Source organism: Oryza brachyantha, chromosome 6, assembly GCF_000231095.2.
Source record: "Oryza brachyantha chromosome 6, ObraRS2, whole genome shotgun sequence".
Lineage (NCBI taxonomy): Eukaryota > Viridiplantae > Streptophyta > Magnoliopsida > Poales > Poaceae > Oryza > Oryza brachyantha.
Genome location: NC_023168.2, coordinates 21,735,757 through 21,754,166, shown reverse-complemented (window position 1 = coordinate 21,754,166; position 18,410 = coordinate 21,735,757). Strand labels below are relative to the sequence as shown.

Below are 18,410 nucleotides of genomic sequence, written 5' to 3'. Positions count from 1 at the left end.
TCGCTCCGTTTGAAAATGACTTATTTTGTTTCATTAGTTTGATCAACAATGACTTTACTGAAATATAATATAGTTTCTAGAGATAGTCCATTCTATGTCATCGATCGATAAAAGCGTGACTTTGCAATATACCATCCAACAGCCCGTTTTATTCCTTGTATACCATCGTTTGTTAGCCAACCATTAGTCAAACTCCATTAAAAAGAGAAATTATCAATTTTATCACTGGTCTGATGGTTTCAAGTGTACTCATGGATTTCATTTGTCGCGATCCACTACTTTTGTCATTGATGAAAAACAGAATCACTTTTTTTTATCGTCCAAGATTATTTCATACAAACATGGCACCGTGAAAATTCACAATTTCATCATAGGGGGTAAAATGACCATTTTCATTCCTTAACGGTGTTGGACTAACAATGATGACATATTTAAGGAAGAAAGTTGATTGTTATTTGTTCGATAGTATATTACGCAATTAAGTTTTGTCAGTGACATATTGTACAGACTACACTTTGTTGATGACATAGAATGGATTGTTTCTAATTCCTATGACTTTAAAAATTAATGTTATAAGCTTTATATTGAAAATTACTTTCTTATTATGATTATACGAAATTTTTGTGTTTTATAAGTGACATATCAATAGATTAATCTTTGGTTAAAGCCTAATTTAAGAAGAGGTTTTATAAATACGTTGAAATGAAAGGAAGTGTGAAGCAAGCTGGATAGTTAGCGAGTCAACAGCAGGTAAAACCATGATCGATTGATGGAGGAAGAAGAAGCAGCAGCAGCCGGCCATTTCGATCGATGATGATGGTCGGTCGTCTCTCCGACAATCCATATATATATAAAGTATAGGTAAATGAATGTAAATATGTAGCGTTGACTTGACCCCGTTGACTGGGGGGTCAAGATAGTAGCATTAGGTGAATGACAGGTCGGCCCCACAAGCAAACGTCTGGTCTGTCTGTGTATTCTTCTTCTTCTCCCTCCTTGTGCTGCCAGTAGCAGGAGATGCGTTTGGTTGGTTGCTCTCTCTCTCACTCCGCCGCGCGCCGCCCAACAGCAAAGTGAAAGAGCATAAATATTCCATATAACTTCCTTGGATCGATCGGTTGGTTGCTCGCTCGCAAACTAAAACTTCCTTCCCCTCCTCCCCCCACCCCCCACTCGATCTGCTGCAACAACAATCAAAGCCATGGGCAACTGCGCCAGCGCCATAGATTCCTCCTCCTTCTTCTTCTTCTTCAAGAGGCCCAACAGCAACGACAACATCCCAGGTACAGCCTCCAATCCCATCCCATCCCAACGCATGCCTTAATATTTGCTGCGTTTTTCGTAGTTACTAATAACATACTAGTATATATATTCCTTTCCTTTCCTTTCCTTTCTAGTAATTGACTACACTAGTATTACTACCCTAGCACAGTACGTATTATAAAAGATTCAATCTTTCTGTATATATATATATGCCATCTTCATGATTTCATCCCCTCCTACAGCTGCTTCTATGCTAACTACCAGTATCCCCTTTCTTCCTGCAAACAACCATCGATTGTACACAGCAGTTTCTTTAACTCATCGATTGTATCCAAATTGCTTGCTATGCTTATTACACCGCTACATTCACCATCGCAAACCTCAACAACTATTCTTTTCTTATTTTTCCCCATTCTCTGAATTATAGCTCCAAGTTTGAACCACTAATAAAAGTTGCAATTTATATCCCCAATGCCTTTTTTTTCCTAACAATAATGTATCTGCAGCCTAATTAAATGCATATGAAACTGCTGGTTCCTATCCACTTTACTCAAGGCCTCACGTTTTAATTTCTTCATACCATGTAGGAATGTCTGCATCAAAGAGGACAACTAGCTCCACCACCACCGGGAGGCTGTCAACTCTTAGTGACAGTACCTTCATGCCATCGACTGTTAGTGGTGTAAGCACGGACGATGCTTATCCAGACGGCCAGATTCTTGAGTCCCCAAATCTCAGGATATTCACCTTTGCCGAACTGAAGAATGCTACAAAGAATTTCAGGACTGATACAGTTCTTGGGGAGGGCGGATTTGGGAAGGTTTACAAGGGATGGGTTGATGAGAAGACCATGAACCCATCCAAGAGTAGCACCGGCATTGTGGTTGCTGTCAAGAAGCTCAACCCTGAGAGTGTACAGGGAACGGAGCAATGGGAGGTGATTATCATGCCTACCAATTGCTTATCTAAAAATACAATTTTTAGTTAATTTTATTATAATTTGCTTAAATTGGTTCAGGCATATTTCAGTGTTTTTTCTCTTAATATCAGGGGGCTAAGGCAGTGAGTGTTCATTATTCCCCAATAGATTTAGCTTTGGAAAGTGCTGTCTTGTAGTTTGGGGTTGCTCTAGCTGCAATCACATTTTCATGCTTATGGCAGGGTGCTGCTTGCTGGCCCTTTGCATTACTTGCCACTCTTTTCATGATATGAAAATCCTGCACTACATTTGTCTTCTCTATACCTCGCTGTTATGTCGGTCGATTTTATGTAATAAAAATCAACAAAAACCTTTGGTGACACTAGTTTGTTTTTCTAACCTACATCCTTTGATGTTCTATTTGCTTACTTTTAGAGCATAATCCAGTACTGTCTCTCACGAGTTGCTGATGATAAAAGTGGTATTAACTTTCCAAGTTTTTCTGTTATGTGCTTCTCTCAAAAGGAACTATGTGTTTCTGATGCAGTCTGAAGTGAATTTTCTTGGGAGGATTTCACACCCCAACCTTGTGAAACTCTTGGGCTATTGCAAGGATAACGACGAACTACTTCTTGTTTATGAGTTCATGGCAAAGGGGAGTTTGGAGAATCATCTGTTTAGAAGTGAGTCTTTTATTGGATTCCTTTTTTTTTAAATGATAATATCTGAAGCACTTATTTTTATGCCAATTTTCTTACTTCTCTTTATGCCTACTTTGTGTGTAATGCAACACTTTGCAGATGCTGGTGCAATTGCAACATCGTTTTCATCATGTATTATATATCAAGCACTACAATCTGTAGTGCTATACAACTAATGAAACAGACTTTTTGAGGACATCAGCATCAATGAAATTGTCTGGACCTAGACAGTTCCTTGTTGCTGCTACCTTCCATTATTCTTTCCTTTGTGATGATATTGTTTCAATACAATATGAAAATTATTACTCTAGTATTTTGCTAAGCTGTCCAAGGGGATTTCTAATAAACATCTTGTTTACCTTGTTCTGATGCTAATTCTCTATCATCACACTAGGAGGAGCAGTTTACGAGCCACTGCCTTGGAGCCTCAGACTGAAGATTCTCATTGGCGCAGCTCGTGGCCTTGCCTTCCTTCATTCATCCGAGAGACAGATCATCTACAGGGACTTCAAGGCTTCAAACATCTTACTAGATTCGGTATATACTCTTTAAATAACTAACTTAATAATTAGCAAGCAGCTCTCTGTTGTGCAAAACAATACTCTAATCGGCTTGCAACCATGTTAACCATGTTCAGAACTTCAATGCAAAGCTCTCGGACTTTGGGTTGGCCAAGCATGGTCCAGATGGTGGATTGTCTCATGTGACAACACGCGTCATGGGTACTTATGGCTATGCGGCTCCAGAGTATGTTGCTACCGGTATGTTTCATCAGTAACATCATTGTGCTTGTACTATTTACACAAAGCAGGCATCTGTTCATTGCATTAGATGGTGAACCACTGGTTGATCTTATCTTTCATGAACTAGGTCACCTGTATGTGAAGAGTGATGTATATGGCTTCGGCGTTGTGCTGCTTGAGATGCTCTCTGGCCTGAGGGCACTGGACCCGAGCCGCCCCAGTGGGAAGCTGAACTTGGTGGACTGGGCAAAGCCATTACTGGCTGACCGGAGGAAGCTGAGCCAGCTGATGGACAGTCGGCTTGAGGGGCAATACCATTCCAGGGGAGCCCTCCAAGCTGCTCAGCTCACTCTCAAGTGCCTGTCTGGTGAGCCCAAGAACCGCCCATCCATGAAAGAAGTCGTTGAGGCTCTCGAGAAGATCGAGTCGATTAAGACCAAGTCGAGGGAGCCCAGGAACAGCTCCTCCCTGGTGCGTGGACAGGGGAATTCACCCAGGAGCAACAGCTCGAGGACGAGCTCTAGGGGCAGATGATCATGGTGATACATAGGATGGACTGATATGATTCTGTTGTTGGTGGTGTAAAGTTAACTAGTAGACCTCAATTCTTGATGTCATGGCGAAGTTTGCACCGATCATGATGATCAATGTAACAGTACAGCCATATACTAAGGCTTTTTTTGTAGCTGTCATATACAGTAGTTCATATGCATAAATTCAATTATTTTTCCAATGAAGCACCATGGTCCATGGGTTGAACTGCACCAAGTTGATGGGAGTAGTGTAAAATCTAGATTTAATCACAGTGTGCAACATCAGCTTTTGCAAGAGTTTTTGTAAGGAAAAAATAGCTTTTTTTTTTCCACCAAGCCATTTTCGGTTATGTGCTTTTCTTTCAGTTGGTTATAGCTCTGAACAAGTGCTGAAACTCGATGTTCAGCATTGAAGAAAAGTACACGATTGAATTATTTATTCGTTATCAGGAAGGGCTTGCAATCCTTCTCAGGATGGAAATAAAATGCTGCAAATATTACTTCATACATGAGTGCCAAAGCATTTCTATGTGGATATTTTTGCTATGGTCAAGATTGGTAGTTGCTAAAAATCATGAGACAGAAAGTGACGGTGGTGGGTTTCTGCCTTCCGCTGTTACAGATTACTACCTCCGTCCCGAAATAAGATCATTTTTCAGTTTTTTAATATAATATTTTGACTCTTCGTCTTATTTAAAATTTTTTTACGATTAATATTTTTATTCTTACTAGATGATAAAACATAAAGAATACATAATTTTTTAAGGTTTTGTATAAATTTTTCAAATAAGACGAGTGATCAAACATTGGACATGGAAAAAGAAAAAATAAAGTTATTATAGGATAGAGATAATACTCGTGATGAAGCTAACTAACCGAGAGGGCTCCAAAATAATATGCGCACTCTTTGTCCTTTTTCTAGTGGGAACTCCACTACTGACAAAGCCAATCTTAGCTTTAGATTATCAACAGCAGCAAGAAGTTGCGGTGGGAATGTGGAATTTAGAAATGATATTTTGTTTGTTTTCAAGGCACTTATCGGATCAAGTGGGGGATTTGATGCCGTAGGGTTTAGCCCTCCAATTTGGCATGCATGCTCCACTTTGATTGATTTGGTCAGAAAAGTTGTATCTTGGTTGGAGCTAAACCTACCTGTATATGTCATCAACGTAAATAAAGCAAGCATGCTTCAAGTCCGATTCTACGACGAAGCCCCTAACCCGATTGGCTACAGTTCCTTTCCTTCCCTTGACAAAGTTGTTCGTACAATACTAGTACAATCTTATCTTATTTGTCCAACCTTTTGAATCCTTCCGATCCAGGGCCTCTTCACTTGGTAGGATTTCCAAATCACAAGAATTGAAAAAAAATAGTAATATCATAAAAATGAAGGCGTGAAACAAATAATTAAAAACATTAGAAATGATATTTGGTTGTTTGCTAGGAAAAGTAAACAGATGTTTTTAATACTAAGGCTGAGTCTGAAAGGAGGGGCAGGCCTATTCAAAACACAGTCTGGGATGGGCTTCAGGCTGAGACTATAAAAAGCCCTAGCCCGAGCCCAATAATTCCGGATAAAACAAAGCCCAGGCTTGACCCGACCCTAAGGTTTCTCAAGTCAAACCTTTTAGGGTTTTTTTGGATTTCTTGAATGTTTTTTCATAAAATTTGGTCTCTGAGGCTTCAATACATAGGCCTGAACCAAGCTAGGCCAGGCTAGACTGAAACATGCCTAAGGAGGGGGAAAGGAGAAGAAACACACAACCAGGTGAGCCATTAGCCCATGGATAATCAGGTATTAATTATTTTAAACTTAAAAATTATATTAATACTACCTTCGCCCAAAAATAAATTCATTTTTCAGTTTTTAGATATAATGTTTTGACTCTTCTTCTTAATTGAATTTTTTTGTGATTAATATTTTTATTGTTACTAGATAATAAAACATAAATAGTACTTTACACATGACTGATTTTTTTAAGTTTTTGTATAATTTTTTTTCAAATAAGATGAATGTCAAACATTAGGACACAAAAATCAAAAAATGAAGCTATTATGAGATGGAGATAGTATCATTTTTAAAAGCAATTTTCCTATGTAATTTCTTTTATAAAATAACATATCATTTAGTAAATTGATAAATATGCGCGTGAAAAAGAGAGACTTTTCGTCCACTCGAAAGCGGTGCCTAAGTTAACATGATTAAGATTTGAATGTGTTACTCTATGTAGGTTAAGGCCAAATACTACTAGCAAGGATAGGTAAAAAATAACTCTAAGCACACGCAAATTTTCTTCGGGTTCAAATTCTATATTTGGCATGGGTGCGCATATTTACATATAATTTGATAGTGAGGTGTTTGTGATGATTTCGTTAATATTAAGATATGACCGACTAAATCTTTAAATTTGATTACGGTTATGTTTGCGCTTCGTAAGCATTTGTTTTTAAATATATTTGGAAAAAAGTTATTTGAGGCTCCTTAGCAACCATAACCCAACAAAATTCGATATGCCTCGCCTTTGCTACAATCGCATAGATTGTATGGATATGGTCATATTGATGCGTAAGTATAAAGACGGTTAAGAAAAAGGAGAGTAAAGAGAAATACATGGTCATTTTTGTCGGCCCAAGAAATGTCGCTACTACCTACTATAAGATCTGACTATTCATTTATAATATTTGACCATTCGTTTTATTCAAAAATTTAGTGTAAATATAAAAATTTATAAGTAATACTTAAACTACTTTTAATAATAAAGAAAATAATAAATAAAATAAATAATATTTTTAAATTTTTTAAATAAGACGAGCAATTAAATATTACGAATAGAAAGTCAAAATTTCTTACGATACGAGACCGAGGGAGTAAATGAAAAGTGTAATACGTGAGAAAAAATGAGTTTATTTACATTCAAAAGGCCACGGTAGCAGCAGCCAGCCCCTATCCCATAAATTATTATTTGTTATTTTTTGTTGGTGAAAAAAGTCCATCTATCCCCAGAGGGCGAGGGCGAGGGCGAGGGGAGGATGGCCATGGCGTTCCCCTCCATCTCATCGACGGCGTCGGCGTCGTCGGCGTATCCCGCTAGAAGTATCTCCCCACTGCGCCGCCGCCCCGGATTCCTCGCCCTCGTCCTCGTCGCCCTCCTCCTTTTCCTCTCCTTCCAGGTGCGCACCACATGAACAGCCCGCCCACTACACTTACACTACAGTGTAGGGATTCCTTCTTTCTCATTCTAATACTCCCAATCCGTTTCCGCAGCTCGTGATTCATGTCCCCTCCCTCAGATCGGCAGTGTCCCTGTGGCTCTTCTCCGATCTCCTCGCGTAAGAACACAACCTTTTCTTCCTTCCAACGCACTTGCAGTAATGATAAATATTCTAACTTTGATGTTACCATCTTGGGTTCTTGGGCTGTCAGTGAGCGCAACGGCCCCGGGAGCCGCAATGTGCAGGTTATCTCATACCACCTTGTAATCACTTACCCTCGAGGAGGTCAGGAGCTAGCAGTTTGCCCATGCTTCTTGCCGAATAAATTTTTTGTTTGCCTGGTAGGACATGGATAATGCCGATAAGACTATTGCTTACACGGACCAGGATGGTCGGATTAAGCTCTTTAAAGTTACCACAAGAGAATTCCTATCGTCCTCTATCTGGATGAATCCTTTGTTGCCCAAAATTACCCAGCCAGTACCTCAAACTGTATGTTGTGAACCCAAAAAACAAATGTTGTTTTAATCTGGACAAGTCTTTCCAATGTGTTGGTTTACCTCTCTCATTGCTATTTCTTCTGCTGCTGTAACAGCAAGAGGTTGCAGAGGAGCAGTCACTAGCTGCTGGGTCTGAAGTCTCCAATATTTCAAGCACAGTAACTTTGGAAACCAGAAGAAATGATCCAATTAAATTAAAGAGAGAGGTTGATTTCCCATTTCTCTTACATCGTAACTATGAACAATTATGGATATTTTGCCTGTATGTTACGTTTTTTTTTCCTGATTCATATTGATTAAATAGTCACCATCTCAGCATATTGTATATACCATTATGGCTCCTGCAGGTATTCCGCCGCAAAAGGAAGGAGAATAGGATTCAGGAGTTGCTTCAGATAGACAAGGAGACCGAACTCCATATGAGAAATGTGGCCACAAACAGATCAAGGAACTTCAGTAATAAAGTAAGAGCCAGCTACAACATATGGAGGCCAGAGTTCCACCATACTAATACGGACTCAACCCTGAGACTCATGAAAGATCAGATAATAATGGCCAAGGTGTATGCCACGATTGCACATTCCCAGAAGCAACCTGATCTATACGCATTGCTTATGAAGTGCATTAAACAAAGCCAAGCAGCCATTGGGGATGCACACATGGATCATGAACTTGACTCAAGGTACTTTATTTTACACCTTTGAAGATCACCAGTTCAGTTGCCTATTTGCTTTTGACTCTAAACGTTCAATCATTTATTGATGTGACTCTGAAGGTTCAATTACTTATCAACCAAATTTCTTATGCAGTGCTTTAGAGCGGGCAAAAGCTATGGGACATGCATTGTCTTCTGCTAGAGATGTTCTATACAACTCGGGTGAAGTATCGAGAAGATTGCGCGTTATGCTGCAGTCTACAGAACTAAATATCGATAGTGTTAAGAAGCAGAACTCGTTCCTGGTGCAGCATGCTGCAAAGACTGTCCCCATGCCCTTGCACTGTCTGCATATGCAGTTGACAACCGATTATCATTTTCGTGATGGTGTGATCAAGGAGTATTTCCGTGGTGCTGCTCTGAAGGAAGAAGAAGAAAAAGCAAAGCGTGAGGATCGGTCACTATACCACTATGCTATATTTTCAGATAATGTCCTTGCAGCCTCTGTAGTGGTCAGATCAGCTGTGACGCATGCCAGGGAACCAGAGAAGCATGTGTTCCACATCGTCACTGATAGACTTAATTTTGCAGCAATGATGATGTGGTTTATAAGTCATCCTCCTCTACCTGCTACTGTCCATGTGGAAAATATTGACAACTTCAAATGGCTCAATTCATCATACTGTTCGGTTCTACGGCAACTTGAGTCAGCTCGGCTCAAAGAGTACTATTTCAAAGCACATGATCCATCATCACTCTCTGATGGAAATGAAAATCTGAAGTACAGGAACCCCAAATATCTGTCTATGCTTAACCATCTAAGGTTCTACATGCCAGAAATACATCCCAAGCTCGACAAGATACTGTTTCTCGATGACGATGTTGTTGTGCAGAAGGACTTGACACCACTATGGGACATTGATCTTAAAGGGATGGTAAATGGTGCAGTTGAAACCTGCAAAGAAAGTTTCCATCGCTTTGACACGTACCTTAATTTCTCACACCCAAAGATATCAGAGAACTTTGATCCACGTGCTTGCGGATGGGCCTTTGGGATGAACATGTTTGACCTGAAAGAGTGGAAGAAGCAAAATATCACCGGAATATATCATTATTGGCAAGATCTGGTAAGTATTGGGACAAGAAGCTGTGGTTAGTTACACTGTTCAAATAGATTTATCCTACCATGCTTTTTTTCTATCTATGAAGGTCATGCAACTGTAACAGCTGGTATTTAGCTTTTGTTAGTTTCGTTTAGTAAGAGAATATCTGTTATTGTGTTTGCAGAATGAGGATCGCAAGCTGTGGAAGCTGGGTACATTGCCTCCAGGACTGATTACTTTCTACAACCTGACGTACCCGTTGAATCGCACTTGGCATGTGTTGGGCCTTGGCTATGATCCAGCTGTTGACCTCGCTGAGATTGAGAATGCAGCGGTAGTTCATTACAATGGGAATTACAAGCCCTGGTTAGACCTTGCTATTTCTAAGTACAAGCCCTACTGGTCCAAGTATGTAGATCTTGACAACTCACACATTCAACACTGCTATATGAGTGAGCACTGACCTGTAATTCTTCACCCAGTTTTTGTTTCTCTTTGGGAATGAGTTTTGTAGTATAGGTTATTCACCAGTAGGAAGCTAGGCAGAATAGTGATACGAATAACATGGTTCAGACTCCGTGATCTTGTCACTCTTACGCTCAATAATTGTCGAGTGGTTTACACCTTGCAGTTGCAGCATAGTATTCATTCTCTATTTTAATAGATGATTTTATTGACTTATTTTATACGTGTTTGATCATTTGTCTTATTGAAAATATTTACGTAAATTATTATTTATTTGTTATGATTGAACTTATTACTAAATGTATTTTATGTCTAACTTACATTTGTGCATATTTACGCAATTTTTGAATAAGACAAATAATCAAGTGTACTAAAAACTTAATGGATATTGATATTCTATAAAACGGAGCAAATGTTCGGGCTAATAAAGAAAGAAACCATCCAAATATGCGTCATTTTATATGAATTATAGGCACTATATGAGAACACATGAACAAAAGTTACTTAAAAGCTCTGAATCAGAATCGCTCTGATAGCTGTCTATCACAGTTTAATTCCGCTTTATCCAGGTAACCAGGAACTGAAATTTATCTTAACAAAGGCAAACATGTGATCTTAACAAAGGCAAACAGGTTGTCTTATTAGTTTCTCGTGTTGTTCAATTCTGTAAATCCATCTTGTTTTCTGCTAACGAAGGCAAACAGGTGTTCTTAACAAAGACCAAGATATCGCAGGCGCATGAAAACTAGATCACAGACCGGGCAACAATGGAGCTAATAAGTTCAGCATATATAGCACATTCACCAGCATTCTTGACGAACCATAGTAACATGATTACCCACTGTATCAGTCTTTATTGTTATCTCTTTCCAAAAGACACAGCACGGCATGTTTTCAGGATCCCAGCTACAGTTTCACAAATTGCGTCACCAGTATACATATCACCATATCACATTTTATTCACGATTACACCCGGACGACACATTTCAGTTCATGCATGACTGTCCCAACACAGGACCACCACTGGATTCCTCCTTGCCGATCTACATGTTCGGTTTCAGGTTGAGCCGTGATGCCAGCTTCTGCCCAAGGGACGCATCACACTGCAACACAGACAAACACATACATATGGTTTCAGCGTGTTTCAAGGTACAAATGTACATGATCATTCGCCGATAACTGATAAGCACTCTGCACCCATGCAGGAAGAGACTATATACCTGTGACCAGTAGGAGATCCAGATGCCACGAAGTTCATGCGTAATACGAGGATCTGAGAGCGCATCAACCCACCGCTGGATGAAACGGTCTTGCCTGTGTTGCCGTACGAAAATGAAAAGTTTACTTAGCACTGTTTCTCAAACTCTTCTATGTATTTACACAAATTAAATTGAACAAGGACAAACCTGGCAGGGTCAAAGGACCGGTATCTCTCACCAGCTTGCTTGAAATTGTTCTCCTTGTTAATGACACACTGCAATTCCAACACACACAAAAAAAAAGGCAGCAAACGTTGTGTCAAATGCATGGTCACTGTACTTTGTATGGTGCAATTTATAATACATATTTCTAGGCATTCCAATCTCAAGGCACACAAGGCTGAATACCATCGGTAGAAAGAGTTAAAGTAGACTAAGTTACACACCTTTTCCCGACAGCCTGTTAGAACACGAGGAGGAACAGGAACCTTCTCAGCATGACGGGCAGCATCAAACCTTGAGGGGAAGTAGTTCACCTAAAAATCAAGATGTAAAATGTGATGTGATGAACTAAGTGAGCCCAATTCTGTTTGTGTTGACTGGAAGAAACACTATGTAATGGACAAAAAACAGAAAGATGCATCTCAATAACTGCATGCAGGAGAAGACTGAAAAACACACTACCTCCTCATCTCTGTGCATGAAATTCATGGTGCCATCATGGTGGTTGTTGTGGTATGCACATTTAGGTGCATTCACAGGAAGCATCAAATAGTTTGGACCAAGACGGTGCCTTTGGGTATCAGCATACGAGAAAACTCTCGTCTGGAGCAGCTTATCATCAGAGTAATGGATTCCAGGGACAATTATGGCAGGGCAAAAGGCAAGCTGTTCATTTTCTGCAAAGAAGTTATCAATGTTTTTGTTCAGGACCATCCGTCCAACTGGCTGCAGTGGGATGATATCCTCCGGCCATGTCTTAGTGACATCAAGAGGATCGAAATCAAATCTGTCCTCATGATCAGGATCGATGGTCTGGATGTAGAGCTTCCATTCTGGGTAATTCCCTGATGCAATAGAATCAGTCAAGTCCTTCGTAGCATGGCTGTGGCAGGTGCCCCCAACAGTTACAGCTTCATCATCCAACAGGCATTTGACACCACAGGTAGGCTTCCAGTGGAATTTGACAAGGTGAGGCTTTCCATCCTTATTGATAAAGGTGTAGGTGTTGACACCAAAACCGTCCATGTGCCTGTAGTTGAGTGGAATGCCGACATCATCAAAGAGGAAGGTGAACATGTGCAAACTCTCTGGGTGGTGTGAAAAGAAATCAACTATTCTCCAGTTCTCTTGCATATTGGTCTTTGGACTTGGCTTGAAAGCATGGACCATGTCAGGGAATTTCATCCCATCTCGGATAAAAAACACAGGCATATTGTTACCAACAAGATCGAAATTACCCTGAAAAGCATTGACCCAGAAAATGTCAACATATGGCAGCACTAACTGCAAAGCAGTAAAACAAACAGTATAACAAAGTTGTAGGTGATATTGGACGGGTTTAAATTCAATATGTGACACTTTTGAGATATAAGACCAATTATCTTATTTGCTATAATAGATATAATGTACAAGCAGCACATTGGACTTTACTGACAGGGTCTGGAGGTAAATGACAAGCAAACTTTCATGTTCTACTCGACCAGCTAAGAACAGCTAGACATTTGATTCTACAGCTTTATGCTAAAAGAATACATTATTATACTGACATCTCTCCCTCTTAGTCTAGGAAAGAAGCAAAAGAGTTAAGTACCTCTCTAGTGTAGAATTTCACAGCAAAACCACGTGGATCCCTCAAGGTCTCAGGGCTTCCACGCTCATGCACGACAGTGGAGAACCGAACAATAACTGGGGTCTGAACACCAGGGGCACGGAGAAAATCAGCACACGTGAGGTGAGAAATATCATGAGTGACCTCAAAAAACCCCTTGGCACTGGCTCCCCTTGCATGAACGACACGCTCAGGGATACGCTCCCTGTCAAACTGTGCAAGCTTTTCAATCAGATGATAATCCTCAAGAAGGATAGGTCCTGTCAAATGAAGAATTCATCGTGTCAATCCACAAATCAGCCATGATTATTAAGTGCAGAAATATAGGAGTACCTGAGCATAACTAAGGGGAAAACATTAAGAGGGAAAAAAAGACTTCATATATCAATGGTAGAAGCAGTTTGTAAGAGTTTTGTACTTTCAGCGATGATGACATTTGGAACATGACTTCCAGTCACTTTCAGAACTTGAGTAAATTTGGATACATATATATGAAATAGACTCGTGGTTTTCTAGCAAGTAAATTTGATCGTGCATCAGGTTATTTTGAAAAGGAAACCCACAATATTGGTAAAGAGTCCGAAACGAAAGAAGAGAAAAATGCTGCATTGGAACTGACTCAGACCAGATAATCACCATTAGGGCCTCTTCGTTTCACAGGAATTTTACAGGAATTTCAGAGGAAAGGAGTTCAATTCCTTCAATTTTCCTTGTAAAAATCCTTTGAAACGAAGAGGCTCTTAGCAGGGAAAAGTCAATTGTTATACTCGTTCGTTCCATGAGCAACTTTATGGTATGACAGCGACGGAGAAAAATATGAAGACGGTGCTTTTAAAGACAACTATTTGGCCTTAAAGATGATGAAGAAGCGGAACCCGTTTAAACAGTTGAGCAGGAGCGACATAATGCAAGCAAACTAGATCGTCGCAAGATGCAAACTTTGGCAGCTAAAGGTCGAAACCCCTAGACCAAGATGCAAACTATAGCGGGACTTGAGCTAAAGATCGATCGGCGCACATGTAGACATGTAGTGGCAGAGTAAGGTTCCGACAGATCCAGGGACCTTTGTGTTGCAAAGTGACTAATTAAGAAAAGAAAGAGAGTTTATTATGTATGTGATGGATCGCTCAAAGTTAAGAGGGGTGGTGATGAAAGCAAGGGGAAATATAAGATAGACGAGACATGGAATCGAAGAGCGAGTAGTTACCACGGTGTCCGACGGTGAGGGCGGAGTTGTTGTTCCAGACGGGGGCGCCGGAGTTGGTGGTCCAGAAGGAGGAATTGCTGGCGCTGGACGGACGATGCTGCAAGGAGGAAGACGAGGTAGTAGTAGTGAGATTCTCGAAGAAACCAACCAAATCTATGATGATGATGATCCAGGGGAGAATCCTTTAGAATCGAAATCCAGCAGGAGGACCTTGTAGGGATCCATGGGCGGGTGGCGCCGCGCCTGATCTGGGGGATCGCCGATTGGTGACGACGAACAAGAAAGCGGCGGCCTTGCAATTGCAAATCTGATATCTACTCTACTCTACTACTAGTAGTAGGAACAAATTGGGCTTCTCTCTTTCCTCCTCCACGTCGTGCCCGTTTATTAATGGCCGTCTTGCTGTGGGGCACGGTGCTTATCGTCCTCCTGCACCTCCTGGCTTGCTAATGAATCTAACCGTATATAAATAAAAATAACAATAAGGTTAAATACCACTAAATTTTTTTATAATATAAAAAACAGAGTATTACAAAAAAATATACTACTTTGATTAATAATATTTATAAAAATATTATTATTTTAAGTAAAAAAAGAGTTGCATATATTAGTTATGGTAGTTTATGTAATAATATGTAGAAGACTAGAAGTATTACTTGGATTGCTAAAGTTAAAAAAAATGTTTGATTTAATACTGAGACGGGTATGGATACAAAAGAGGAGGAAGAAATGAGGATGAGAGAGAGAGAGAGAGGGGGAGAGAGACTTTCTTCTTTCGAAGAAGTCCATCGTCACGGACGTTCACCGGGAACAATTGAACAACTCCTACTCCTATACGGAAGATAATACTAGTAAATTGAGAACGGACAATCCAGAGCGTGGGAGGATAGGATAGGATCATCGTCATCATCGGATCAGTACATTGCCTTAGGGCTTGTTTAGTTCCCAATTTTTTTTCCAAAAACATCCTATTGAATTTTTGGACACCTAAATAAAACATTAAACATAGATGAATAAAAAAACTAATTGTACAGTTATAAAAGAAATCTTGAGATGAATCTTTTTAGCCTAATTAGCCCATGATTAGCCATAAGTGCTACAGTAATCAATATGTGCTAATGACGGATTAGTTAGGCTTAAAAGATTCGTCCCGCAGTTTCTAGGCTAAGCGTGAAATTCGTTTTTTTCGTTCGTGTCCGAAAACCCCTTCCGACATCCGGTCAAACATTTGACGTGACACTTCTTTCAAAAATTTTCTCAATCTAAACACCACTTAATTTAATCGATTTTTATAAGAAGATCACTAGGGACAGCATTTCGGATCCGGCCGGCATCCAAATGCTATAGTACTAAATCATGGCTTATTGGCTTAGCCGGCCGCTTCCTACCAAATACTCCTTCCAACGACGTATCTGTTTTTAGAATTTAAATTTATTATTTTAGACATATGTTTTTGTCGAGGTGTTCTTTGTCCCATCAGTCATCTTCTATTCATAACCTTTTTCTATTATACCTCAACTGCCTTCTCCTGCACACTGCTACGAGCTACTTGTAAAAATTTAATTTTTCATAACTAGGTATTTTATTTTTATTTAATATTACCTGTGTTTTATATCATAAGAGTCTTAGTATAGATTTATCAATTTATGAAAGTGAGATTCATCAGTATCTATGTAAATCTACATGTAGGGCTGGGATCGGCAGCATGGATAAGATATCTAACACTCCTCGTTTTCCGCGCGTACGTTTTCTAAACTGTTATTGGTGTATATTTTGCAAAAAAAAATTATAAAAAATTTGTTTAAAAAATCATATTAATCTACTCTATATTTTTTAATAATTAATAATTAATGTATTAATCTATCATTACATGTTTTCCGCGCTCGCTAGATAACTAACCCACCTCTCCTCCCAGCCGAATACGGCCTAGGTACAATACGTCACTACAATATTACTACATATACATATACGTGTATCTTATCTAATATCCATAAAATAAACAAACCTAGTTTTCGTGACAGACGAGACAAAAGTAAACCGATATCGCTCTCACCGACATGCAAACGAGACGAGACGTGCAGTGAAGTGCAACCCCACACAACACATGATATGATATGCATTATGCAAGTGGCAAAACGAATCATCTTGTGTTCATACTACGTGCATGGCATGTGGGCCATCTGCCTGACTACCTATTCAGTTCGGGCGTCAACCGGCCCAGCAATCCAGATTACTACAGTACAGTATAGAACAACCTTTTAGCAAAAGTCCACATTATGTCCCTCAATCCGGCATCTCAACTTCTCAGTGCAAATCAAGCCCTTTACATAGTGGTTATTATTATTATTTTTTTACTGGGGTAGCGCCTACGTGGGCTTTCGACTTTGGTCGTCGTTGCAGGTGGCATCTGCGAGGCACCACAAGTAAAAAAATAAAGTAAAATGTAAAAGTACTAATGGCCCCATCTGTCATGGGTGTTCGACAAAATATACGTGCGCTGGCGGGATGGGATCCGGAAACAATTTTTTTTTTCGCCCGTGCTCATCGATCCAACCACACTCGGGGCCGGCTCTAGTCATAGGCCACGAGGGAAACAACCTAGGGTCCACCAGATGTGGGGCCCGTTACCTCCTAAAAACAAATCATGTGCACTCGCGCAGCATTGTATACTCGTAATCTTGTATGATTGTATCGTAGTCAGACAATATATAAGGCTTACGATCGACCGATGCATCACTTCAATTTAGGTGTCCACATCGTTGCCAACACAGCTGCCATTGTATGTTGCATCGCACTCCGATCGGTGCAATTGCACCATAGCCTCTGCTTCTAATCCCCCTATCACTGGCTCCTCTCTTCAATCTACTTACTTGTTTGCAGGCTACTATGGTCTCCCGACTACCGTGGCAGCACGGGTGCATAGCGATCTGCCCAAGACACGTCAAGGCATCAATCGATCGCTGAGGACACTTTCGGTCACATGGCTTATATAACTATATATATTTTAAACAAAAATAATCTTAAGAGAATATAGTGTCGAGTTCATCTAGGGCACTCGAAAATATAAAGGCGGCCCTAATCGCATTTTTCTACTTTTAACTGGACACTCACCAACGTGTGAGCCTCATTAGTGTTTTTATTTTACGTATTCTGTTCATTCCACACTATAATCCTTTTAAGGCTTATCTAGATTATTTGTGTTATAATGAATCTAGACATATATACAAAACATATATGTTAATATATAAAGAATCTATACAAACCTAGAAAGTCATGTAATATGAAACGGAAGACATATTTATGTATGTCACATAAGTATTGCATAGTCGACATATAAAAGAAGACCAAGTCAGCAAGACACCACATCCATCGAAACCGCTGTCAATACTGTTAAGAGACTTGTTTGGCATTGTTTAATAAGCTGGAGACACCCTAACCCTATATATGGTTTTGTCGTTGTTGATGAGGACCTGGATAAAACTCGTTAAATAATTTAGGGGATGTCATGTAGACGTTTTTCTCAACTTTACCAATACAATATAGATATGCTGCTAGCCCAATAACTACTTAAGGCCCACCCATCCGGCCTGTCTAGATCGAATCTTTAGCCCACTAGTATGTAAAAATTTTATTTCCATCAGATCAGATTAAATAGCCCATACATGATTGCAATGCTACTCTCTTCCTAATCTGCTCATATCTTCATGGACTCTTTTACAACAAGTGTGTAGGCATTTTTATCCTCCTTTTTCTCTCTAGTTAAAATATATGAATAATTGCCCTTTTCTATAATTCTATCGTTCGGCATCACCAGATATGTATGGAAGAAGTTAATTTCGCTTCCCTCGACTATGAGCCGAGCCCGATCGAGTCTGATTTATTTGCTTCAACCAAAAAGCACAAAATAGATATCGTCTCCCTCGACTTGTATAGCTGTTTGGAGGATGATATTGTCATAGGTAATGTACGTCGTATATATGTTGACCGATCTTTTATCAGACGCGCGTGACATCTAAATAGCTCTCACGCGACATACATATACATATACATATACATATATATATATATATATATATAT

General features: G+C 39.7%; 3 protein-coding genes across 4 annotated transcripts; 2 read left to right on the top strand and 1 right to left on the bottom strand.

Moving 5' to 3' along the window:
* Positions 1-1,000: 1,000 nt before the first annotated feature.
* LOC102704622 (probable serine/threonine-protein kinase PIX13) lies at positions 1,001-4,447 on the top strand. The gene is made up of 6 exons (XM_006656454.3): positions 1,001-1,283; positions 1,851-2,200; positions 2,730-2,865; positions 3,278-3,420; positions 3,521-3,644; positions 3,754-4,447. The coding sequence occupies exons 1-6, from the start codon at positions 1,202-1,204 to the stop codon at positions 4,158-4,160; spliced, it is 1,242 nt and encodes a 413-aa protein (XP_006656517.1). The 5' UTR covers positions 1,001-1,201; the 3' UTR covers positions 4,161-4,447.
* Positions 4,448-7,126: 2,679 nt separating this feature from the next.
* LOC102704154 (probable galacturonosyltransferase 3) lies at positions 7,127-10,293 on the top strand. 2 transcript variants are annotated; one of them, XM_006656452.3, is made up of 8 exons: positions 7,127-7,330; positions 7,425-7,489; positions 7,584-7,617; positions 7,718-7,864; positions 7,968-8,078; positions 8,220-8,554; positions 8,682-9,654; positions 9,815-10,293. In XM_006656452.3, the coding sequence occupies exons 1-8, from the start codon at positions 7,190-7,192 to the stop codon at positions 10,091-10,093; spliced, it is 2,085 nt and encodes a 694-aa protein (XP_006656515.2). In that variant the 5' UTR covers positions 7,127-7,189; the 3' UTR covers positions 10,094-10,293. The 2 variants fall into 2 exon arrangements, with proteins under 2 accessions (XP_006656515.2, XP_015694452.1); XM_015838966.2 differs by lacking the exon at positions 7,718-7,864 and having other exon boundaries at positions 9,815-10,236.
* Positions 10,294-10,863: 570 nt separating this feature from the next.
* On the bottom strand, positions 10,864-14,771 carry LOC102703875 (catalase isozyme B). Its single transcript, XM_006656451.3, has 8 exons — positions 14,543-14,771; positions 14,333-14,429; positions 13,108-13,385; positions 11,979-12,755; positions 11,741-11,830; positions 11,502-11,569; positions 11,316-11,409; positions 10,864-11,198 (listed from the first exon to the last, which is right to left on the bottom strand). Exons 1-8 carry the CDS (start codon positions 14,555-14,557, stop codon positions 11,139-11,141), a joined length of 1,479 nt encoding a protein of 492 aa, XP_006656514.1. The 5' UTR covers positions 14,558-14,771; the 3' UTR covers positions 10,864-11,138.
* Positions 14,772-18,410: the final 3,639 nt, after the last annotated feature.

Excerpts from the sequence above, each read along its gene's own strand:
- LOC102704622 (XM_006656454.3), top strand. The coding sequence starts at position 1,202 with ATGGGCAACTGCGCCAGCGCCATAGATTCCTCCTCCTTCTTCTTCTTC. Across the intron at positions 2,866-3,277 it reads GGAGAATCATCTGTTTAGAA|GAGGAGCAGTTTACGAGCCA; the intron begins GTGAGTCTTTTA and ends TCATCACACTAG. Across the intron at positions 3,645-3,753 it reads TCCAGAGTATGTTGCTACCG|GTCACCTGTATGTGAAGAGT; the intron begins GTATGTTTCATC and ends TTCATGAACTAG.
- LOC102704154 (XM_006656452.3), top strand. The coding sequence starts at position 7,190 with ATGGCCATGGCGTTCCCCTCCATCTCATCGACGGCGTCGGCGTCGTCG. Across the intron at positions 8,079-8,219 it reads CAATTAAATTAAAGAGAGAG|GTATTCCGCCGCAAAAGGAA; the intron begins GTTGATTTCCCA and ends TGGCTCCTGCAG. Across the intron at positions 8,555-8,681 it reads GATCATGAACTTGACTCAAG|TGCTTTAGAGCGGGCAAAAG; the intron begins GTACTTTATTTT and ends TTTCTTATGCAG.
- LOC102703875 (XM_006656451.3), bottom strand. Across the intron at positions 13,386-14,332 it reads CCTCACCGTCGGACACCGTG|GACCTATCCTTCTTGAGGAT; the intron begins GTAACTACTCGC and ends TTCATTTGACAG. Across the intron at positions 11,570-11,740 it reads TAACAGGCTGTCGGGAAAAG|TGTGTCATTAACAAGGAGAA; the intron begins GTGTGTAACTTA and ends TTGGAATTGCAG.